The following is a 25,218-nucleotide window of genomic DNA, read 5'->3' on the forward strand; positions in this document are numbered from 1 at the left end:
TTGGAATCACCCAGAGGGCTGTAAAAACACAGGTTTCTGGGCGCCAACCCCCGGAGTATCTGATTCAGAGGGTCTGAAGTGAGGCCAGCAATCTGTGATTCTAACAAGAGCCCAGGGGATGCTGATGCTGCAGGTCTGGGGTCCATCCTCTGAGAACAGCTGATCTAGATCTAGAGGTTCATTCAGCTTCTCAGGTCCTAGGATTCTTGTTTTCTAAAATTTCCAAGCATTTCCATGCAGTCACTAAACATGAGCTGTAAAGGGGTATAATGGCAAAATGTCCGTGGTACCCCAGAGAATAAAAGGATAGGCATCAAGGATCCCTTTTTTAAAAATAGCAAGTTAACAGTAAGTGTATATTTGTTTTTTGAAAAAGTATTTATATGTAAAATCTATTAATAGATCTTTGTACTCTCTATATTTATGTATCTTTTAAAAACTTAAATAGGCTCAAATATTAATAGTGCTTAAGAGATGGAAATACAGCTGAGTTTTATTTCCCTCTGCGTTCTCATTTGCACTTCCAAGTTTTATGCGTAATATAGACACGCATATAGATTTCACATTACCTCTGTAATCAGAAAAAATATACATAAAACCTTTTTTTTTTCTTTCAAAAGCCACCAAGGCAATCCCTCAGCTGAGAAGCTCCAATCTGACTTGCCTCACAAAGGGCACTGTTGTCCTGTCCTTGTGAAAACTGTGCATCTATCCAAAACGGTGGTGTGGCTGAGCCAACCCCCTCCCTGTTTCAGCACCACGCACTCCTGGGACGGGAGAGTTCAGATCCACTTACTGCCCTGCAGAGTCTAAACAAAATGGTCCCACGAAAGTGGCCACTAAGAAGAGGTGGAGAAAACCCATGAAACGGAGATTCCTGAGGAGGCTCCCACCCTGGGCTCTGCAGGTACTCTCATCCTGAAATCGCACCTTCTAGGAAATCACATCGGGCTCCGCGATGCCCCCCAGCGCGCATGTGCAGCAGTGGGCGCTCCCACGCGATTCTCTTATTACTTTGAAATTAACTTAGGACGCGCACATTTTTACAAATATATCACGCACTGGGGATGGAGCACAATTTGCAGAAGAATCCCATTGTCTGTATGCCAATTGCAGCAGTTCCGGGACTTTTCTCCTGGAAATAGTGAGAACGACTCTCTCTCCTTGAAAACTGTTATAATGCATAAAAGCACAACTAGTTTTTCACAGAGAATATATCTAGATTATGGATCATCTTCCCTCTATATACCGCTTTCCAGATTTTTCAAAAATAATTTATAATAAACATTACTTTTATAAGCAGAAAAAAAGTGTACATCTAAACATATAAGCACCCATCGCTTATAGAAAACGCTCACCTGTCACTCTGGCCCTCAGAGGCTCCAGTTGTTCCTTCTTATTTCTGCCAAATATTATATCCATCGTGCAGGGCAATGAGCAACAGTGGTATTAACAGTGAACAGACGCTCCTCTGTGTTCAAGGCGACCGCTCCTGGCCCCTCCTTGCCTTCCCGTCCTGCTCTCCTGCAGCTTCCTTTACATCTCCTTCCCTTCTGATGCCACTCTTTTCTCCGTTTGCTTTTCGCTCTCCACTCTCCGCTCTCCGCTCTCCGAGGGCCTGGGATCTCTTCGTGCACACGGTGGCGGGAAGCTGCGCTGGTGTTATTTATGTTTGGTCAACGGTCAATTCCCCAGCCATGTGTCCCAGTTAATCTTTAATTCTCTGATTGTGTCCTCAACTCTCCCTTTCCACTTCCACTTTTGGTTGAATCAAGAAAAGCGAGTTTCTTGCTGTGTTTAAGCTGACAGGTTCCGGGGGGTGGGGTGGTGGGGGAGGGATAAATTGGAAGACTGGGATTGACGCACACACACTACTATATATAAAATAGATAACTAATAAGGACCTGCTGTATAGCACAGGGAACTCTACTCAATACTCTGTAATGGCCTATATGGGAAAAGAATCTAAAAAAGAGTGGATATAAGTATATGTGTAACTGATTCACTTTGCTGTACACCTGAAACTAACACAACATGGTAAATCAACTCTGCTCCAATAAAAATTTTAGAAAAGCAGCAGGTGGGATCATTTAGCGGTGCATTCTGCTTAGGACACCTGGATTAGGGCAGCCCAGAGTGCATCAGTCACGTGAATCCCTACTGTGCAGCATGGGAACTCAGTTTGCCAGAGAGGGAAAGTATTGTTTTGTTTTGTTTTGTTGTGAATAAATGTCCTTGAGCTTCCTCACCACCCTCCCCACTGCTCAGAAAGAAAAAAATCATATGTAAAGAGCAACTTAATTATACTTCATTTTTTGGAGAAGTAAACATAAAATGTTTCATGTACCCATTTAAACAATAAATTCAGGGAACCAAAAACTCTACTCAGGAACTACAAGGAATAGTAAAAAACAAACTTCAGCTCCAACTTTCTGGCCCATCAAGAGGGAGATAGTATGCCTGTATTTGATTTTAAGGTTCCCCTACATTCATGAATCTCGAGGTGATGCCATTGCCTAAAATCCATATTCAACTTGCTATGAATGTTGGGTGATGAGTTACTGGCCTCACCTTCGCTCATGCTGCTTTAAGAAAGAACCAGCTGTTCCCTCTCTGGGTGGAGTGAGAAAAGCTGGCCTTTATGCAGCCAGCTGGGTCTAGTAGTATCAGGGCTGGGCCCAGACTCTTCCAGAATCGCAGAGCTCAGTCCTGAGAGCAGCGTGGCCTGGCTTTGCTCCACCCTGGCTGCACATTCCAATCACCTGGCGGGAGATTTAGCAATGCCCGTGCCGGGCCCCACTCCAGACCCACCCATTCAGAGTCTCTGAAGGTGCAGCCCAGCCCTCAGTAGTCTTAAAACTTCTCCAGAGCATTCTACTTTACACAGCAGGCCCTGGTTAAGAAGCCCTGGTCCAGGGGAAGATGCTACGTGTTTGCGTTAATACCAGATTCACGTTCCTCCCTTTTCTGTGTCTGGGGTATGTTACTTACCCTCTTTGAGCCTCCATTTCCTTATCTGTAAAACAGAGGTATAACAATATTAAAATCTCAAGGTTATTCAAAGTCAAGGGTCTAGCAAAAGCCCTCGTCCCCGCACAGTTAATGTCGGCCTTTCTTCCCTACTGTCTCTGGAGGCACTTCCCTTTGATCCACATTGTCCATTCAGTCCCACAACAGCTTGCCAGTTTATTCTGCTGTCTGGTGTAAACACGTGTAACCATGTCAGGGTTATTTATTCCTAGGTTGTGAACGCTGAGTCCTTGTGAGGATTAAAGGAGAATGTCTGGCATACCTTGAGTGCTTGGGAAAAAATTACTCTACCAAGGGCGGCATCTCTGGTGCAGAAGAAAAGAGCTCAGGGCTTATGGGCATCAGAAGGCCTGGGCTGGAATCTCAGCCCCTAGGACCTAAAACTGTGATTTGTCACATGACTCCTCTGAACCTCACTTTATTCTGCAAAACAGGTTGGCGATGCCCTGTCACAGGGTTTGTTGAGAGGATTAGACTGAAGTTGTATAAGTGAAAACATGACCGTATTCTCCTTTCTTGTCCATTTTGTGTATTCAGAAGAGAAATGGTCCCCATCCATCAAGAATATTCTCTGAGTCAAGTACTTGGTGAAGCCCTCTGCATGTACTGGCTTGCTCTGGCCTTATATAATTCTATGAGATGGGTGTTTTTAGCAGTGTTTGGGGGATGAGAAAACTCAGGGAAGATAACCAGGTTGCCTTAGATCACACAGCTGCTAAGAGATCGAATTAGGAAGCAAAGCCAGGAAGCCTGACTTGGAAATATATACTCTGACAATTCCACACAGCTCCAGCGCATGAGGGATGTTTGCTAGGTTTCTACTGAGTGAAGTGAAGGGTGGAGGACGAGGAGGGCTAGTCTTGGGTTGATATGATTGCCTTGTTATGGAATACTTGAGCAAGCTCTCTTCATTCAGGTCCCAGCTGCTCCTCAGGGACAATGTTACAGTGAAACAAAGGACTTTTTCACGATGGTGATAACTTGATCATAACAATAGAGATCTATATATTTTCTAGGGCTGCCATAACAAAGTAGCACAGAAAGTAACTTTCCCAGTTCCAGAGGCTGGTAAGTCCATAATACAGGTGTCGGCAGGGTTGGTTTCTTGTGAGACGTCTCCTTAACTTGTAGACAGTCTTCTCACTGTGTCCTTACATGGTCCTCCCTTTGGATATGTACATCCCTGGTGTCTCTGTGTGTCCACTTTTCCTCTTATAAGGATACCAGTCAGTTTGGATGAGGGCCCACCCTAATGGCCTCATTTTAACTTAATCACCTCTTTAAAGGCCCCACCTCCAATACTGTCACATTCTCAGGTACGGCAGTTAGGACTTCAACATATGAATTTGAGGGTTCAGCCCATAACAATATCATGACAGCACGATGAGTTTATGCAAGATACTTTGGCTGAAAGTAACAGAATATCTGCCAACACACCAAAGATGTGCATTTATCTCAGACATCAAGTCACCTAGGGCTCCTGGCGGGCTCAGAAGCTCATTTGGGTCATCTCACGAGGCTCCCACCTCTCACACTGTCATCCTCAGAGGGTTGGTTTCTCATTCTTGGGCTTGTTCACTTTTGCTTATGAATGATTGCCTTCCCTCCAGGAATCATGTCCTTGCACAATAACTACAAAAGTAAAGAGATAAGATGGGGACGAAGCAGGCATTTTCTTTTTCCAGCTTTCTCTCTTTTTGTGCTAGAGACAACTCTTTCCCATGATCCCCTGAGCAGATTTTTCTCTTAGTCTCATTGGCTGAACTGTGTCATGTGACCCCGCCCCCCAGGCCAATCCCTGGCAAGGAGGAACAGGAGTGCCCTGATTTCCTTAAACCTGTCATGAGTCACCCCTAGGGAACACGTTGCTACCTGAGTCATGTCAAGATATCATTAGCAAGGAAAAACGAGGGAATGGCTGGGGATAGGCAACTTACAGTGTCGTCTGCAGGCAGTACAACGTTCATGCATCCTCACATTCATTCATGCAACATATATTTCCTCAGCACCTACTATGTGCTGGAAATACAGCTGTGAGCAAAACAGGAAAGCAATCCTGTGCCTTCTCAGAAATTATACCAACTACATGCCAAATTCTGAGGATATCGTAGTGATTAATGAGAGTCAGTCCCTGCCTTCTCGGGCTCTCATGATGTTCTTTCTGTTTGGGGGATGAGTCTGCATATCCCCCAAAATATGCATTTCCCAAGGCAGTTAGAGGCAGTGCAGGGGTTCACAGGACTGCCTTCATGTCAAAACTCCATCCTCCCTCTTTATAAACAAAAATAACAAGCAGCAGCTGTTCTTTCCCAGGAAGCTCTGGCATCGCTCTGGAACCATGAAAGCCTGACCCCTGCTTTCCATGTCTTTGCTAATATGGGAAGAGTGGGACAAGGGACTTGTCGCCAGTAGGAGCTGTCTCCTGGCCTGTCCTCCGCCCTCTGATAAACACCATTCACTGGATGCTTGACACATGCCAAGTAGCATGCTAAGTGTCTTATTAGCTGTCTTTTAGTTCATCTCTGTGAGGGAGTCATTAGCAATCTTATTTTTACAGCCTCAGATACGTGGAGGAATTTGATCAAAGTCAACAGCTAGTCAGCGCATGTTCTCCCCCACTAGCCAGTAATGCTGCCCACATTTTGAAGCTGATAGTTGAGAACAGAGGAGATATGGGAGCAAAAGTAGGTGTTCCACAATTTCTAAAATGCATGTGCTGCCTTAAAATGGGACGAGAACTGGCCAGTGCATAAGAAAACAGGGCAATGATAGTGTGAAGGGAAGTAGCTCTTCATACACAAGAGTTTGGGTCATTTTTTGCTGTGTAACACACCACTCTAGGACTTAGTGTCTTCAACATACAGATGGCCAAAAAGCACATGAAAAGATGTTTAACATCACTAATTATTAGAGAAATGCAAATCAAAACTACAATGAGGTATCATCTCACACCAGTCAGAATGGCCATCATCGAAAAGTCTACAATCAATAAATGCTGGAGGGGGTGTGGAGAAAGAGGAACCCTCCTACACTGCTGGTGGGAATGTAAATTGGTGCAGCCACTATGGAGAACAGTATGGAGGTTCCTTAAAAAACTAAAAATAGAGCTACCATATGATCCAGCAATCCCACTCCTGGGCATATATCTGGAGAAAACCATCATTCAAAAAGATGCATGCACCCCAATGTTCATTGCAGCACTGTTCACATAGCCAAGACATGGAAGCAACCTAAATATCCATCAACAGAGGAATGGGTAAAGAAGATGTGATACATATATACAATGGAATATTACTCAGCCATAAAAAAGAATGAAATAATGCCATTTGCAGCAACATGGATGGACCCAGAGATTATCACACTAAGTGAAGTAAGTCAGACAAGACAAATATCATACAATATCACTTATATGTGGAATCTAAAAAAATGATACAAATGAACTTATTTACAGAACAGAAATAGACTCACAGACTTAGAAAACAAAGTTATGGTTACCAAAGGGGAAAGATGGGAGGGAGGGATAAATTAGGGATTTGGGATTAACATATATACACTACTATATATAAAATAGATAATCAACAAGGACCTACTGTATAGCACAGGAAACTCTATTCAATATTCTGTAACAACCTATATGGGAAAAGAATCTGAAAAAGAATGGATATATGTATATGTGTAATTGAACCAGTTTGCTGTATGCCTGTAGCTAGCACAACATTGTGAAACAACTATACCCCGATATAAAATAAAAATTAAATTAAAAAAAACACTATTAAACGAAAAAAAAAGACTTAGTGGCTTCAAACAACAAGCATTTGATCACGTCTGTGGGCTCTGTGGGCTCAGCTCTGTGGGTTGACAGTGTTCTGTGGGCCAGTTCTTCTGCTTTCACAGTGTGGGTTCCTGGTGTGGCTGTGAGTCAGCTGGCAGTTGACCGGGACACTAGGAGGGCTGGGCTTGGGCCTCTCTGCCTCCCCATGTGGTTTCAGGGCCTTCCTTGACCCTATTCCTGAGATCTCTCTAACAGGATAGCCAGACTTCTTCCGTGGCAGCAAAAGCCCCCAAAAGTGAATATTTCAAGAGAGAGGAAGCAGAAGCTGCCAGTCTCCTTTAAGGCTGAACCTAGGACTGGCATAGTTTCATTTCCCCTGACTGGTTAGCATGAATCACGGGGCAAGGAGGGGCCACACCAGGGTGTGAATATGGGCCTGGGCTGTGTGGTCCCTTGGGGCCACCTCTGGAGACTCGCAACCTCAACAGACCCGTTTCCATTAGAGCCTCAGCTCTTCCACCTGCTAAGCTGAGTGCTGAGCTATTGGCTTAAATCTCAGAACCTCAGTCTCCTGATCTCTAAAATAGGAATTATAATATCTGCCTCACAGGTGGCTGCAAAGTTTAAATTAAACATTGTAAGCTCTAATCGTGTATGTCATGGTGCTTAGAATATAGTAGGAGCTCATAGCGTGCTCCTTTCCTATCGTTTCTTGGAAAAGAGAGAAAACTTGGAAAGGTCAGCCAGTATGAGAAGCAGAAACATTAATTTTTTGGAGCAGCTACAATGTATACAACTCTGGTCTGTCCCTGGAGGGAAAGTAGACCCTCATGACCCAGTACAGGATTTTAAGTTTCTTCTAGTTTGGCTGTGAAGACACGTACACAGTAAGTAATAGCTAGTTCCCTATTATACCTGCTCTAGAAGAGGCACAGATAAGTATCGTGGGAGTTCTGAGGAGGGAAATCTTGCTCAGGCTGGGGAGGGTTAAGAAAGAAGGCTTCCTGGAGGACGAGGTGCACAGCCGAGCCCTTGAGGGTGGGAAGCAGTTGGATGGGCAAAGAGGAGGCAGGTGGGAGGGCCAGAGTGGGCAATGGCGTGGAGCTGGACAATTCTAGCAGGCGGACAGGGAGGAAGCAGAGCTGGCGCTGCCAGGGACTTAGTGAGAGATGATGACAATTATAGGTGCCATTTATTGAGAGCTTCCTAGGTGCTGGGCTTTCCTTCTAAGCCTTCTATACACATGATCATGTACTCCTCACAATCACCCTAAGTACAGGTGTTTAGTCCCATTTTACAGACAAGGAGAGTGAGGCACAGAGGAGCTAAGTAACTTGCCCGACACCACAGAGCTAGGCTTCGAGCCCAGGCAGACTAGCTCCAGAGCTGTACTCGCAACCACTGTTCATTTCCACTACCTCCGGGATGGAGGTAGTGGAAGTGAACAGTGCACAGTCCGATCCCCGTTTAGGGATTGGATTGTGCCAGATTGTAAGAATCTGGGCTGTACGCGGTAGGCAATGGTGTCCTAAGTCAAGAGGCCAGGTCCAGGAAGGCATTTCTGCGGGAATTTTGCTGTGCTGTCCAACACAGTAGCTGCTAGTAGCATGTGGCTATTTAAACTTAAATGTAAATTAATTGCAATGAAATTAAATTCCTTATCCACACTAGTCACATTTCAAGGGCTCTGTAGACACATGTGGCTGGTGGCTGCCATCTTGGCCAGTGCAAATCATCGTGGGAAGTTCTATTGACAGTGCTGAGTTAGCAGGAGAGCTGCCAAGACGGCATTTGTATGTGACTCAGGTGGACAGAAGCAGTTATGACTGCACAACAAGCCAGTTTAGAGAGTACAATTGTCAGAGAAGCCCATGGTTGTCAATGGTAAAAATGTGAATAGCTCACACATTCATTCATTCAGCTGTTCCACAAATACGGAGGGCCACACATCCGGGGTGGGGTTGCAGTGGCACAGAAGAGGTGACAAAGAGGCATGAGTGAGAAATCCTCCAGGGTAGGGAGAGGGGTTTTCCAGAAGGCTTCCTGAAAGGGGCAATGCCAACCCAAGAGCTGAAGGATGGCGGGGAGTTGGCCACGAGGAGAAGCTGGGAGGAGCGATCCAAAAGGGCCACAGCTTGTGCGAAGACTCAGAGGCATCCCACAGCGTGGCCACACCACCTCATTCCAGATTTTTGAAGGGGTGGGTGTGCACGAGAGGGGAGCAGGGGCCAGGGGAAATGGCAGGCAGGAGAGAGAGGGGTGGGGGAAGAGGAAAATCGTTCAGACTTGAAGCACCGGAGGCTGGGTTGCTGAGAGGGAAGCAGGAAGAAGGCTGGGGTTCCAGGAGGCGTTAACTGGCAGGGCCCTTCTCTGAGTTGGGTTGAGTAACCCCTGGGCTTCCTCCCAAGTCACACACGTTTGCACAAGTTGGCTATGTTGCTTCCAGCAGTGATCCAGAGACTGTGGAAGAGGACTCCCTTCCAGAGGGTGGAAGGCATGGTACAGAACCACACACAGTCTGCCCTCTGGAGGATGAGACGCTCTCAGCGTGAGCAGGAAGGCTTGGCCTCCTCCCCTGGGGAGGGAGAAGGATGGGGGTTCCCAGATGTGTGCCCCTGCTCTGTAGTTTGTGTATCTTCTTATCGTGACACAGACCCGGCAGACACTATTACTATCCCCTCTTTATGGAGGAAGCAACTGAAGCTTTGGAGGTGGTACCCCGGACCAGAAATCACACAACACGTGGCAGGGGTGGGAGATTGAACATGGAATCCTCTTACCTTGTAATTTGGGGAAGGATGCAGGAAGAGGAGGCTACCTTCCCCAAGGCCACTTTTTCCATGGAATGTGCTGCGTCCATAAAGCAGCCTCGAGATGAAGATGTAAAGCTGAATTCAAAAGGAAAAGTTTTTTGTGTGCTATAAAAACAACAGGCTTATTTTGCAATTCCGTATCTTCTACTAACAGAGTTGTAGCCTAAAGTGAGTTAATATTTCCCTTTTGGAGATAATGTTATCATATCTAAATTACTTTGCAGTTTTCCCATTAAGTTAGCTTTTAAATGGTGCCTCTAATCAGCCGGTGTGATAAGTTGAGCAGGATAATGTGGAAATCTCAGATAGCAGCGTTCAAGGTAACGGGAATAGCGCCAGCAAAGGTGGCAGCTGCCTCCCCAAGGGACAAGCGTTGGTGGCGAGCTCCAGAACACAGGATGTAGGGAGTGGTGGGAGAGCCTCCCCAAGACTCCCGGAGTGAACACTTCACCACTAAACAAAGACCATAAATTATGCCATTAACATTTAAGAGGATTCGTAATTTCCTCCAAGTTCTACTAAACAGCAGAGACTGGTGTCGTATAGGGTATTTCAGACAGAAAAATGGGAAATCATAGCTCCTGACCTCAATGAGCTCAGAGTCTAACAAGGGAGAAAGGAATGCAAATAATAATAATCATCATGCAGAGGTGCTGTGTATTATCATTTATCTAATACGAATTTGCCACACTTGGGAGAATTGACAGGACTGAAATACAGTGGATGCCACTGGTAGGAAAAGAAGCACCTTCTAACGCCTGAGCTGGAACCGTTCAATTTGCCACCATGTACTTCAGGGCCCAGTCAGTGAAGCTGGACAAAAATTCAATTTAAATAATAACCACTGAGTTATAGTCTGGACGATGTCCTGACATTTCTACCTCCTAAATAATCTTTCACACTGCACCTCTCACCTCCAGTCCCCCAGCTGCTATCCTCACTATTTTTGACCTCTTAGGAGCAGCCTCCTCGTGGGCCCCAGTCCCACCCCTTCCAATCTACCTTCCCTGCTGCCGCCAGGTGATCTGGCTGAAATTCAGAGCTGACCACATCATTCTCCTATTTAAAATCCGGAGATTAGCACAGTGCCCGGCACATAGTAGGTCTCAAGAGATACTGAATGAATGAATGGCACATGGCCTCATTGGGCTACATCGTCATTGTATTAGTTTGCTAGGGCTGCCATGACAAAGTGCCACAAACTTGGCGGCTTAAACGACAGAAATTTATTCTCTCATGGTTTTAGAGGCCAGGCGTCTGAAGCCAAGGTGACAGCAGAGCCATGATCCTTCTGAAGTCTTGAGGGCAGACTCCCCCAGCTTCCGGTACTGCTAACAATCTGTGATGTCCCTTAACTTGCAGCTACATCGATTCAACCTCTGCCTTGGTTGTCATATGGCCTTCTTGCCTCTGTTTCTGTGTGTTGCTCTGTTCAGATCTCCCTCTTCTTATGAGGACACCAGTCATTGTCGTAGGGCTCCCCTTAGCCAGCATGACCTCTTCTTAACTTGACCACATCTTCAAAGGCCTTGTTTCCAAATAAGGTCACATTCACAGGTACCAAGGGTTAGAATTTCAATTTCAATCCTTTTGGAAGTTACAACTGAACCCACAATAGTCATTAAGTAAAACAACTCAAAAGTGGAAACTACAAATGCTGTAAGTGGATTTATTTTTACATCTAAGTTCTTGTAGTTTCTCTCTTGTTCTCTTTTATATATACATATATATATATATATATATATATATTTTCTTCTTCTGTTTTTCAAGGCTGAAAACTTAAGCAATGCTAAAGTGGAAGTAGATTAAACTGTTACAAGGGCATGGATTAAGCGGCAATTAACTCGTGCAGAGGCTGAGAAGGCTTCAGAGAAACGGTTTATAGTTGAGTTATTCTTGAAAAAGGGTATAAGTGTGCAAGCGTATGAGAGAAGACATTCTCAGTGGAGAAACAGCATGTGCAAACGTGTGGAGGTGTGGCCTGCCGTGGCAGACCACCCAGGGGGGATAATGTAGGGTTTTGTGGTTTATGTTGGTCCTGGGGTACTGACACGCAATAGGGACTTAACATTCTGGGGCCTCTCCCTGAGAACCCCTTTCTACCAGCTCTTCCCCCACCCCTACCTCCACCTCACCCCTCTCTTCCTGACTAGTCCTTTAAGATCCAGGTTACCAGGCACCCTACAGAAGCAAACAACAAGGCATACATGAGCAAACTTGGAAGCCTCACCTACATACATGTTTAAAAAATCAAGAGAACACAACCCACCATTCCAATGACTCAGGTCATTATCAGTTGCTCAGAGCTGGTCCCCAAGTATAGAACTGAAACCACGAGAAGAGTGTGCAGGTCACGACTCAGCTGTGTGAGCGTGTTTCCCAGAATTTGATCTGGCAGCCTGAGCCTTCAAGTGGGATCAGCAAAATGAACAACAGAGAGATTGTTAATTTGGTTTAAACAGCGTTGAGTCCATAGCAAGAATCACAAAGATGTTCATGCCCTGTGGGCAGGCATCCCAGTCCCAAGGATAGACTTGTCTGAGCTTGGCTCTCCCAGAAGCAGACCCAAAGACAAGCATTCCAGTGCAAATGGTTTATTTGGGTGGTGAACCCAGGAGTGGAGCAGTGAAACAGGGAGGGTAGACATTAACAGTACATTATCAAGGTCATTACCATCTCAGGAAACTGAGGCTCAGTCTGGTGGGAGACTCTGCAGATGGTGTGAACATGCCTTAGAGTAATCTTTAGAGAGCTGGGGGATTGACTGACCCAGCAACTTTGGTCAATAGGGTGAGAGTTTCTTCCGAGAGGCTCAAACTTCCAGGCATTTCCATTCTGTTCCTTGTGTGCAGAGGGAGGCAAAGAGCCATGGGTGCATTTAGAAGACTTACATGGTAAGTGTAGGGTAAGGCGGGGCATTGACAGTGTCTGCTATAACCCTCAAGAGATAACTCAGCCCAGCCTAAAGGGTAAGTGCAAGAAGATGTTCATAGAAGTGTTGACTAGGATAGCAAAAGTGAACAGATCACAGACAGGTGATGAAAACCACATAGAACATCTAGCAAAATGGGAGTGGTGTAATCAATGTCCATTCATTGAAAGGAGACCCAGCCACCACCATGCGGATTTCAACGCCCTTTAGCAACATGGAAAAGGCTTACTATCTAATGCTAAGTGGGAAATGCAGGATGTAATATGAGCTAGTTTTACGTACACTATGATTGTGCCTGGGCAAACATCTGTCTTCAAGAAAAGAAGCATTTGAAGAAACCACAAAGAAACGAGAATGTATTAGGGTGATGGGACCACGCAAATTCTTTTGTCATATTGTCTTTTTGATTGAATGGAAGGCAAATTTCAGTATGACTAACGAAAACACCAGTTCATATAGAATTGCACCCCCTCCCAAATAAGCTGCTTGCACTTAAATTCTTGTCTAGGCTTCTGAGGGGACCGAAACTAAAATGGGTCTATTCCCAGGACTGGGATGTCTGGGCCACAGGGCGTGAATAGCTTTATGGCTCTTTTTATGAACTCAGTGCCCTATTTAAACCAAACTTGCTCTCTTTCTGCTTTCTTTGGCTGATCCTGCAATGCAGGATTTGGAGGCTCAGGCAGCTGGATCGGATCCTTGGAATCAGGCTCACATGGGTCCAGCCATGTCCTGCTTCCTTTCTTCACATACACAGAGGTTAAGGCACATTGGGAGCTGACATCACCAAGATGAATTCTGTGCCCAGGAGTCTGCAATTTATCAGAATATAAAGAATGTGGAAATGGAATTCAGCCTGCACATTTGCGTTCCTTATCGAATGTCTCCAAGCATGTTCCACGAGGGACATAAATTAAGCCTTTATTCAGGAGACACATTATCTCTGCGTGTGGCCTTCCACATAGTTCTCTAATGAAAATCATTAGATGCTTGGCCCCTGGAGATAAGAGACCAGTTCTGCCCAGCCTGTGTTCCAGCCTGTGAGTCAGCGATGACATCAAATTCTACCCAGGGCTCTGCCTGGAAACCCTGGTACCCAGGGTTCTTGGAAGGGCTTCTGGGAAAGGGAGGGGGGGTCAAGTGTCAGCCCCAGGGACCTGGGAAATGGGGCCAGGCTGGCAAATGCTCATTGAGTCCTACTGTGTGCCAGCCAAGGGATAGACAGAGGTTAAGAGACATTATTACTTCCCCCCAAGAAATTCACAGAATAAAATAATCCAGATGTCCATCAACAGAAAAAAGAATAAGCAAAATGTGGTCTATCTGTACAATGGGATATTATTCCTCAATAAAAGGAATGAAGTACGGATACATGCTCCAATATGGATGAAACCTGAAAAAATATGCTAGGCACAAAGGTACACATATTGCATGATTCCGTTTGTATGAAATGTTCAGAACAGTTAAGTCCATAGCGATAGAAAGTCACAGTTGCCAGGGGCTGGGGGAGAGAGGGGTGGAAGCAAAAAACAAAATAATGGTAACTCAGGTCAGAGCAAGCTAAAAGCTTAAAAAGAGACATTAGACAGCTGTGTTCTCTAAAGCCTTTGGCCACCCTGACACAAGAAACGGTTTATCTGACACCTTTTTTGAATGTTCCACAGTCCCACCACATTGTATGGCTCCCTTCTCCAATCTCAAATTATTGATTTCTTAGGAAGACCATCTCTTGTTATAATGGTACAAACCAGGCCCTTGGTGTCATCCCTATCACAACCCAAATGGCCTAATAGGTATTTTTCTAAAGAAAAAGTTCCCAAGAGGAACTCTGGCATTAGTAGTGAAAACAATTTTTCCCACCACTAAAGTATCATAGTAATTTTGGCAAATTTAATTAATCTTGAAAGTTATTATGAACAACAAACATTACTCAGGAAGGCAAACAAAGAGCTAAGGTGGGGCTATATTACTTCTGAAAAACCCTGAATTGGTACAGCCACTATGGAGAACAGTACGGAGGTTCCTTAAAAAACTACAAATAGAACTACCATATGACCCAGCAATCCTACTACTGGGCATATACCCTGAGAAAACCATAATTCAAAAAGAGTCATGTACCAAAATGTTCATTGCAGCTCTATTTACAATAGCCAGGAGATGGAAGCAACCTAAGTGTCCATCATCGGATGAATGGATAAAGAAGATGTGGCACATATATACAATGGAATATTACTCAGCCATAAAAAGAAACGAAATAGAGTTATTTGTAGTGAGGTGGATGGACCTAGAGTCTGTCATACAGAGTGAAGTAAGTCAGAAAGAGAAAGACAGGGGCTTCCCTGGTGGCGCAGTGGTTGAGAGTCCGCCTGCCGATGCAGGGGACCCGGGTTCGTGCCCTGGTCTGGGAAGATCCCACATGCCGCGAAGCGGCTGGGCCCGTGGGCCATGGCCGCTGAGCCTGCGCGTCCGGAGCCTGTGCTCCGCAATGGGAGAGGCCACAGCAGTGAGAGGCCCGCATACCGCAAAAAAAAAAAAAAAAAAAAAAAAAAAAGAAAGAGAAAGACAAATACCGTATACTAACACATATATATGGAATCTAAGAAAAAAAATGTCATGAAGAACCTAGGGGTAAGATGGGAATAAAGACACAAACCTACTAGAGAATGGACTTGAGGATATGGGGAGGGGGAAGGGTAAGCTGTGACAAAGTGAGAGAGTGGCATGGACATATATACACTACCAAACATAAAATAGATAGCTAGTGGGAAGCAGAGGCATAGCACAGGGAGATCAGCTCGGTGCTTTGTGACCACCTAGAGGGGTAGGATAGGGAGGGTGGGAGGGAGGAAGACACAAGAAGGAAGAGATATGGGAACATATGTATATGTATAACAGATTCACTTTGTTATAAAGCAGAAACTAACACACCATTGTAAAGCAATTATACTCCAATAAAGATGTTAAAAAAAAAACCTTCATTGAACATTTATTCTATAAACTTTTATGGAGTGCCAAAAGAAAAAGGAATGAAGCATTAATACCTGCTGCAAGATGGATGAACTTTGAAGACACTATGCTAAAGTGAAAAAAGCCAGTCACAAAAGGCCACAGAGGATTATATGAAATTTCCAGAATAAGCAAATCCCTAGAGACAGAAAGTAGATTGGTGGCTGTCAGAGCTGGGGGAGGGAGGAACGGGGTGTGAAGGCTATCAGAATATGGTTTCTTTGGGAGTGATGAAAATGTTCTAAAATTGATTGTGTATATACTAAAAACTGTTGATATATATTTTAAATGGATGAATTGTATGGAAAGTGAATTATATCTTAATAAAGCTTTTGTTATAAAAAAAGAAAAAAGAAACTCAGAGGAGAGAGGCATATTATTTGAGGCAAGTTCTACAAGGTTCATTGAGGAAGTGCTGTTTGAGCTAACCGGGGATCAGCTTGAGGGTGATCACAGATGGACTAGGGAGAAAGGGGTTCCTGCAAAAGGAAGAGCACAGACAAATGCACAGAGACATGAAGGAAGGTCACCAGCAATGAATTATGATAGGATGAGCTGTGACTTTGAGCTTCTGGGGGAATGATGGGCTCACGAGAATTTATAATTTTTGAACAGGTAATGCATTCACATAGTACAAAATGGAAAAGTCTCAAAAAGGCGGCCAATGAAACAAAAATCTCGCTCCTGTGTCTGTCTCCCACTCACCTAGTCCCCGCTCCCCACGCTGGGCAATCACTGTTGCTAGTCTCTTGTATGTCCCTTAAGAGATATATTACACACATATACAAAGAAGTATTCATATGGGTTGTGTGTAAATGGGATTGGAACCTCATCAATGTCTCATACTTCACTTTTAATATTAGCCAAAATCTTAGAGATCCTCCCGAATTTGTATACAAAGAATATGTTCATGTTTTAGTGGCTATTTAGGACGTACCACCTTTTATTAACCAGTTTTCTTTAAATGGACGTTTAGGTTGTTTCCCATCTTTCCTTCTTACAAAATTCTGTAATAAATAACCATATATATATATATATATATATATATATATATATATGACATATCACATATGTATGAATTCATCTGTAGGTAAAGTTTCTAGAAGTGGAATTGCTCCATTACAGAGCTTGTACTTTTTAAAATTTTGATAGATATTTGATAGGTATTGTCACACTACCCACAATAGAGGTTGTACCAATTTATACTTGCATCAGCAATTGGTGAGACAGCATGTTTCCCCACATTCTGGGGGTGTGTTTGGAAACATTGTCAGAGATCATTTCATATAGGGCCTTGAATACAAAGCCAGGAGGTTTGAACTTGATCCACTGACCATGGACACCTGTTGGAGGGTTTAGGCAGTAGGTGAGGATGGGCAGTTTGAAGTTTTAAAAGCTTATTTTCATGATGACATCAAATAAATTTTGTAGGAAATTTTTATTCTCAAACAGGCATGAGTGGTAATGTGATGAGTCAGAGAGCAGAAAAAAATCTCCATTAGGATTGAAGCCATGTTGGGGAGAAGGTGATTATCATCTGGGCACAGCGGCCACAGACAATGGGGTTGGATATGAGCTCAACTTGGTTTCTTTACTATCCATAACTCTAGCTTTCCTGCCAGTTTTCTTTTTATCGCATACTTCCCACAAGCTGATGGCTCCTCGTGAAACATTTAGCCCTGAAGGGTAATGACATAAAAACCAATAACAAGGAATTTTTATCAGAAGCTAACGGTTCACCCAATGACAAGCAGACAAGTGATACAGCAACTTTATCTTTCTCTACAAGACCTTTTTGCAAATTAATTGGATTTGGAACTGCATGGAACAAAGAGCTGGGGGAAGCAAAAATGCAGACACATTAACAAGATGTGCATTAACAAAAATGCAGACACTTAAACAAGAAGTCAGTCACTATTATGTGATACAACAAGAGAAGGAAAGATGGACAGCAGCCAGTTGTGAAGGCACGAGCATATGAAGGACCTGAGAGCCAGGCCCATCCAGATGCTCCAGCCGTGGTTCAAGGATGAGCACCTTGGCCTTGGTACTCTTGGGGCTTGCCCTGGGGTTTAGGGCCATTACGGCTAAGCCAGAGGATGGCAGCTTTTGCTCTAAGAGCCAAGTGGCTTTCAGAGATGCTTGCTATGAATTTATGCCTCTCGGCCTCACCTTCTATGGTGCCCAGAGCTGGTGTGAGGAGCAAGTAGGCCATTTGGTTTTTATTCATGGTGAAGCCACCCAGCTATTCCTGCAGAAGCACCTCACCCAGGACAGGGAACGGTGGACTGGACTCACATGGAACTTGGCTTGGAATGATACTACAGAAGGTAGGTGCCACGATAATTTTGTTTTATGAGGAGCTTGTGGTTGTGATTCTCACCATAGTTTCTTACCCAGAACTCCATGGAACAAATTAGTATGTCCCAATTCTCATGGTAAGGAGACCCTCCTTTTTGGTCGTTTTGTGGATCAAATAAAAGAATTCTTGTGCAGTACCTAGCACAGAATCCAGCTTGTAGCTGACATGCTAGAAATGTCCCTTTCTTTGCTTGTGCCTAAGACTAGCTATGGCTTCTTCAGTTCTTGCTAGAACAGTGCCTGGCACTGTCCTGAGTTCTTCATGTCCATTTTCACAGTGAATCCTTATCATAACCGATGAGACAGTTATGATTGTTGTCCCTATTTTACAGATGGGAAAACAGAGTCTCAGGAAATAATGACGAAGCTATTTTCAAAGCACTTCCACATGTCCTTCCCCCACTTGTTATGAGGCTGAAGTGGGTTAAGGGCTTAGCACAGCTCAATTCACATTAGACAGTCTCATGGTAACAGTCGTCCTGGAAACCCTATCTTATCCTTCGCTCGGCGAGGACCCCTTCATCCAACCCCCGCACGTTCAGGTGAGTCCTCCTCTTTGCACCTGTAGGATCTTTTCCACATATTTAGGAGAGCACTTGTGGCATGACTTCAGTTTTTAGGTGTCTTCCCCCCGGACTATGAGTTCTTCAAGGGAAGGAACCATTATTCTGGCCGGTTTTGTTTTCCCAGTGTCCATACACAACAAAAAATGGATGTCCGTATTTAAGCCTTACCCCTGCCCCATGAGGCAAGCACTGCTACTCTTGTTTTATGAATGAGGAAAATAAGTCCAGAGGCATGAAATGACTTGTTCAAGATGACAGCGTCCTGCTACCTCCCATTGCCCAGTAGAAGCTGCTGGGTTTTATAAATGAGTAGCTTGGTCTGGGCTGAACACCTGTAGAAATGTACCAGCGTGGATGGAAATACTTTAATAAAGGAGCAGCCGGAGAAGCTCATTTTAGGAAACTCACAGCCAAGAGATTTGAATTCTAAAATGCATCTTCAGGCAACATCTACTGAACGGTTTCTTGCTTTGTAGATGCAGAAATTGTGGATTTCTGTATATCGGACACGCATTCACATGCAGTTAAAGGAGCGTGTCTATTTAAAATCTCCAAGGGATACTGCATGGCTGCTACAGGAAATGGGGTAGATCTGAGTAGGCTGATACGTCCCAACCTCCATCGCTCAGTGTTATTTAAGAAGCAAGGGACTGTCCTGGCTGTGTGCGATATGATGTCATTTATGTAACTAGATTTCAGGCATTCATAAATGTTGATGTATGGATACAATTCATCCTGGAACAATTTTCAAGAAACATAACAATAATGGGAGTAGTCCATAGGTTGAAAGAGGGAAGATGTTTTCACTTTATACCCTTTTTGTGTTCTTTGAATTTTTTTAACCATATGTATGGATTTCTTTTCCTTAAAAAAATGGTAAATGTATTTTTGAGTCTTCACAGTAAATAGTTTACAGCCAGTGTTTTCTAGACCTCTGGTGTACCTCTGTATTACACACACACACACACACACACACACACACACACACTTCTTCAACAATCATGTTGGTGTATTCAAGGCTCTGAAGAGTACCAAAATCATGAAAATTGCTTCCACTTTAATTCAGTGCTGCCCAAGTATATTTGACAAGGGTCCCTGCTACTCTCTGGAGTATGTTTTGCCATCCCAAGGCACAGTTCTGTGCTCTTTTTTATTTTATTTTTTAAATTAAAAAAATTTTTTTTAAACCTTAAATTTTTTTTAAAATTTATTATTATTTTTTTGGCTGCATTGGGTCTTCGCTGCTGCACATGGGCTTTCTCTAGTTGTGGTGAGCGGGGGCTACTCTTTGTTGCGGTGTGCGCGCTTCTCATTGAGGTGGCTTCTCTTGTTATGGAGCACGGGCTCTAGGCGCGCGGGCTTCAGTAGTTGCAGCATGCGGGCTCAGTAGTTGAGGCACATGGGTCCTAGAGCTCGTGGGCTTCAGCAGTTGTGGCTCATGGGCTTCAGCAGTAGAGGCTTGCAGGCTCTAGAGCACAGGCTCAGTAGTTGTGGTGCACAGGCTTAGTTGCTCCGTGGCATGTGGGATCTTCCCGGACCAGGGATTGAACCTGTGTCCCCTGCATTGGCAGGCGGATTCTTAACCACTGTGCCAGCAGGGAAGTCCTGTGCTCTATTTTAAATTGTGGTTACACATTACTAGAAGCATCATCTATTTAATCAAACCTCTTTGTATGGGCTCTTGGGCTCGGCACCCCGGTTTGTAGGCTGAGACCTTATCTTGGAAGATAGTGGCTAGGTGATGCCCCTTCACTGGCATGGGACAGAGAGGCCTTCAGCCTGTCAGCACTGCCTGAGCACCCACTACATACAAGGAGTAGAGCTGGGGCAAGCTCTCTGCACACCAGGATCAGAAGGACCCTTCCAAGTCCTGGTGGTCATATTCCCATCCCAGGGCCCAGGATCTGGCTGGACACCTCAAATGTGAGCTACAGGATCTGGTGCCGAGGGCAGGATGCTTCTGTAACCAACCCCTGGGGCTACAATGGGAGAGACCCTTCCTTTGGGTGGTTGCCCTCGGACAACTGCATGCAGGAGTTCGGCTTCATCTGCGAGTTTGGTGAGCTGGCCTGTGCTGTGGGGTCTCCCTCCTTCTTTCTTTCTCTGACTCTCTCTCTGTCTCTCTCTGCATCTCCTTCTGTCTTGTTCTCTCTTTTTCTGTATCTCTCTGTCTCTGTCTCTCTGTCTCTATCTCTCTAAATGCCCACAATCTCCGGCTGTGTGATGCTCTGTGTCTCACTACATCTCTCCAGCTCATGTCCCGCTCTCTCCCTGTCCACTTACCTGCCTACCTGCCCTCTAGTCTCACTTGTCTCTCTGTCTTCCCCTCTCATAGCCCACATTAGAGGGAAGTGCTCAGCCCTATCTCCGCTCCCTTTCCAGTCTTCCCATGAAGAGACATGTGGTCCCAGGAGGCGGTTCTCACTCACCCTTGACTCCCACTCCCTGGTCAGCCTGGCTTTGAGCCCCTCACCCCCGCATCCCACTCCCAACTCCCAAATCCTCTCACGCTCTGCTCTTGTGCCGTTTCCAGCTGCTGCCTGTGGTAGGCCCCTTTTGTGGGCCCTGGGAACCCCTTCCTGGGGACTTTGTGTGCGAGTCCCCGCAGGAGTGGCCCGAGACCCACACTGGGTCCTGCCTGCCATGGGGGGCCTGGTCTTGGAGCTGAGCTGCCTTGTGGTCCCCTGACCCTCAAGCTAGCCTTGACAGAAGGTTCTGGGCTTCCAGACCCAGTCCCCTCCCTGGTTCTAAGCCCCTCATTGGAGACTCTGGTGCCCAGGCCCCAGCCTGGGTTCAGACACTTACGGGACCCCTGCTCTATTTCCCCCACACTCAGCTTTATAGATGCCATGCAAGCTTAACTTTCCTGCCTGGCCGATTCGGAAAAGTCGAAAGCTTTGTGGACCTGTGGGTTGTACAACTTCCTCACTTCTTACCAAAGCTCCCCCCCAAACCCCATCCCCTTCCCCACCCCCACTGCAAGCCTGTCTCAGCACCGTCAGCCCCCAGGGTCTTGCAGTCCCTGGCACGAGGTCACACTAGGAAGAGCTAATATACATCCAGCAGGAGTTCCAGGCACTGAGCTGTACATGCCTCTGTGCACTTATTCATCACACAGTAGAAATACCTCCATCATTCTGTCGCAGGCCCATGACAAAGCTAAGAAAAGTGATGCTCAGAAAGGGTAAGTTCCACACAGCTGGGAGGTGACGGAGATGAGACGTGAAGATCAGAGAGAGAGACTGGGAGACACTGTGCTGCTGGCTTTGAAGATGAAGGAAGGGGCAGCCTCTAGAAGCTGGAAAAGGCAAGTGAATAGCTTCTCCCCTAGAGGCTCCAGAAGGAACCAGCCCTGCCCACACCTTGGTATTAGCCCAGTAAAGCCCATTTTGAACTTCTGACCATAACTGTAAGAAGATAAATCTGTGCTGTTTAAGCCACCTAGTTTGTGGTCATTTGTTACAGCAGCCATTAGGAAACGAACACAGATTTTGATCTCAACCCCTGCCCTGTGGCGGTCCCACCAGGCAGCCGGGCCTGAGTCTGAAGCCAGTGTTTCCTACTTTCTGCTGTGCACATCTGAGCCAGGTCATTCTTTATCAACAAATGTTTACTGAGCATAGACCACATGCCAGGAGCTGGGCTGGAGTGGGGTTTCAGCACAGTGACCCCACAGAGCCCGATGTTACCACAGGGGAGGATAATAGTGCAGCTCATAGGACTGGTATGAAGACTCAATGAAATCACTCATGCATTCAACAAATGCTAGTTTAGCATCTATGATGTGCCAGGCATTGTTTTCAGATAAGTCTCAAGGAAGGCACTCGAAACAGGTGGAATGGTAATTGCCACTTTTACAGCCCTGACCCTACACGTACAGACTCATTTGATCCTCCTAACGACTCTACGGGGTGTGATATTGACTCCCCCCATAAAGAGGAGGCACGGAGAAGCTGAATAACTTGCAGAAGACCACACAGCCCGAGTGTGGCTGGGCTGGCCCTGACCCTGGGCAGTCTGGCCCCAGAGCCATGCTCATGCCCTCCACATTCTTTCTCACCCCTGCTGAGTCAGCTCCCACTGTGTCCTTGCATCTCACAGTCCTGACCCCTGAGACCCCTCTGCTTCCCATTACCTGGGCACTTGCCCATCTGTGACCACGAGCCCTCCTTAGGTGTCACCTTACCTTTGCCACAGGTGTCGGCCAGAGCCTGGCCTGCGAGAACCTCAATGCCACCATGCACTGTGGCTCAGGGGAGGTGATCCAGATCCAGGGTGCTTTCTATGGGCGCCAGACTCCCCATTATTGCATCCAGGACGCCGGGGACCCCTCAGACCTGGAGGAGGAATGCAACTGGGTCAGCGTCAAGGATGAAGTGGCAGGTAGGGCCCAAGGGCTCTGTAGCTCTGGCTGCAAGTACAGGGCACTTCCTGGTGTCCTGTGCCCAGCAAAGGGGTCTGGAAGGATTGAACAATCTTCATATCTGACCTTGGGCTTCCATCATATGGGAAAATTAGCCAGTCTGCCCACAGCACCAAGCAGGGGAGTAAGGGGGCTGTGGCTCACCCTTCACCTGACATCAAACCCACCCGACGGGTCAGGTGGACATTTTGCTCTCCACCCCAACTGGGTGCAAAAACATTTCTTTCTTTTTTTTTAATTTAAATTTTTTTTAATTTCGAAATACTTCAAACGCACGTACAAGAATGAAAAAAATTTCAGTGAAATCCTCTGGACCCACTACCCAACTTTGTCAAATCTTAGCATTATGCCATATTTTCTTAAGATTCCCTCATTACAGAAATGAATAAAACATTAGATTCGTATCATCTGTCCTGATACATGTTGTACTAGTTTGTTTCACTTATTATGTAACTATATCATAGTTTGTCTTTTCCTCTATTGAGAGATGTGCGGATTGTTGCTTAATCCTTGCTATTGCGAACAGTCCTGAAACAAACAAACGTTCCAGGTGGTATCTCTCCTGTTCTGGATGGTATCTCTCCTTCATATGCGAGAGTTTCTCTAGGGTCTTATTTTTCTAAATCAGATTAAATCTGCCTCTGAGCCAGGTTTGTCTGGTGACAAGGATTTTTCCTTGGAAAGAAACTTGCACCTCTCCCCGCCATGTCTGACCCACATCACCCCTCCTCCCCTTAGAGCAGGCGTGGGGGAAAGAAATGCCGAAATCAGCCAGTTGGTTCTCTTCATCTCGCCTCGTTGCCCCAGCATTCCTGAGGCTGTGGCCCACCAAGGAGGAAAGGCCCGGAGGACGGGCCGATGGGTGTGCCTCCTTCACAGATGGAGCTCAGTGGGCTATTTCCTTAAAGGCCTAGATGCAAGCTTCCAAACCTTGTAGCCACACCCAGAGGGCACATTGGATGGGAGCCCTGCATCCTTTTGGGGAGGGCTGGAGGAGATCTGGGCAGAGCTCCAGGGGGGCTGTTTGTACCTAAGTGTCACCATCACTCATTCATTCAGTCAGTTTGCTGACAGACGTTTATTGAGCACCAAAAGTGTGCCATGCACTATCCTGGGCTCTGTGGATGCAGGGATGAATCAAACACAGTCTGTTCTTCGAAGGGGTCACAGTCTAATGGGGAGACAGAAACAAATACAGGCAATTACCTAGCACTGTGCTCAGTGTCACACAGAAGGGAGAAAAGGTGCTGTTTAGTTACTCATGCAAGACTCATTTTGTACCTGCTGTGTATCAGGTACTGTTCTTCGTGCTGGAGATAGAGCAGTGAACAAAAACAAAGCAAAACGAAACATTCCCTCTCTCTTGGAGATTGTAGTCTAGTGCTGTGGACGCACCTAGTAGGGTACAGATCTCACACGGAGGGGTAGAGCAAACTGGGTCCCAGCAGGAAAATCATGCTAGGTCTTCCAACAGAGGGAATTTAATGCAGGGAATTGGTTATCCAATGACTCAGTCACGGAAGTGCTGAGAAGCCGAATAGGGGATGATGATCGAACCCTGAGATTAGAGGAGCAGAAAGCCGCGACCACCCCAAAGGACTGGAGGGACAGCCATGGGGGATGTCACACCAAAACCAGAAGTCAGGGCCACCTGGCAGGTGCTAGAACCATGATCTGCGCCGGGAGAGCAATGACCACGGAGGGAGGGACGGGCCCCAAGGAGCTGGAGCTTCAGAGGAGATGTGGTGAGAGAGAGGGCAAAAAGCACCCTGCCCTGTACCTCTTCCCGTCTGATGCAGGCAGACTTTGAACCCCCAAATTCCCACCCTAGTCCCTGGAACTGCAGGTATGGTGAGATGCCATGCCCATGAATATGTTAACTTACGTGGCAAAAGGGTCTTTGTACATGTAATTATGGTTGCTAATCTTAAAATAGGGAGATTATCCTGGATTATCGAAGTGGGTACAATCTAATCACATGAGCCCCTCAAAGCAGAGAATTCTCTCTGGCTAGAAGCATGAGAGGGGTGGCAGATGGAGAAGTCAGTGAGATTCAAGTATGAGACAGATCTGACGCCTCACTGCCAGCTCTGAGAGACAGGGGGGTCACATGGGAGGACTGGAGAGAGGTCTCTAAGAGCTTAGGGTGGTCCCAGCTGATAGCCAGCAAGGAAATGGGACCTCAGTCCTACAGTCCCAAGGAACTGAATTCAGCCAACAAGAAGAATGAGACTGGAAGTAGATTCCTCCCCAGAGCCTCTGTGACACCTTGATTTCAGCCCTGTGATACCCTGAGCAGAGCCCAGCTGAGCCCA

General features: G+C 45.9%; 2 protein-coding genes across 4 annotated transcripts in view; one reads left to right on the forward strand and one right to left on the reverse strand.

Moving 5' to 3' along the window:
* BCO1 (beta-carotene oxygenase 1) overlaps positions 1-22,804 on the reverse strand; it is a 69,929-nt gene extending 47,125 nt beyond the window's left edge. For 2 of the 3 annotated variants that reach the window (XM_073796446.1, XM_073796444.1), the window contains exons 1-5: positions 22,667-22,804; positions 9,583-9,690; positions 4,502-4,662; positions 2,992-3,016; positions 1,359-1,656 (exon numbers count right to left, since the gene is read on the reverse strand). In XM_073796446.1, coding sequence (XP_073652547.1) covers positions 1,359-1,422 — 64 coding nt within the window. In that variant the 5' untranslated portion in view covers positions 1,423-1,656; positions 2,992-3,016; positions 4,502-4,662; positions 9,583-9,690; positions 22,667-22,804. The remainder of the gene's footprint in view (positions 1-1,358; positions 1,657-2,991; positions 3,017-4,501; positions 4,663-9,582; positions 9,691-22,666) is intronic. The other variant, XM_073796445.1, reaches the window with a different exon arrangement.
* Positions 17,583-25,218, forward strand: part of LOC101332953 (polycystin-1-like protein 2) — an 83,103-nt gene continuing 75,467 nt past the window's right edge. Inside the window, 3 exon segments of the mRNA XM_073796779.1 lie at positions 17,583-17,883; positions 20,375-20,539; positions 22,678-22,897. Of these exon segments, the coding sequence (XP_073652880.1) occupies positions 17,583-17,883; positions 20,375-20,539; positions 22,678-22,897 (686 nt within the window).

Source organism: Tursiops truncatus, chromosome 19, assembly GCF_011762595.2.
Source record: "Tursiops truncatus isolate mTurTru1 chromosome 19, mTurTru1.mat.Y, whole genome shotgun sequence".
Lineage (NCBI taxonomy): Eukaryota > Metazoa > Chordata > Mammalia > Artiodactyla > Delphinidae > Tursiops > Tursiops truncatus.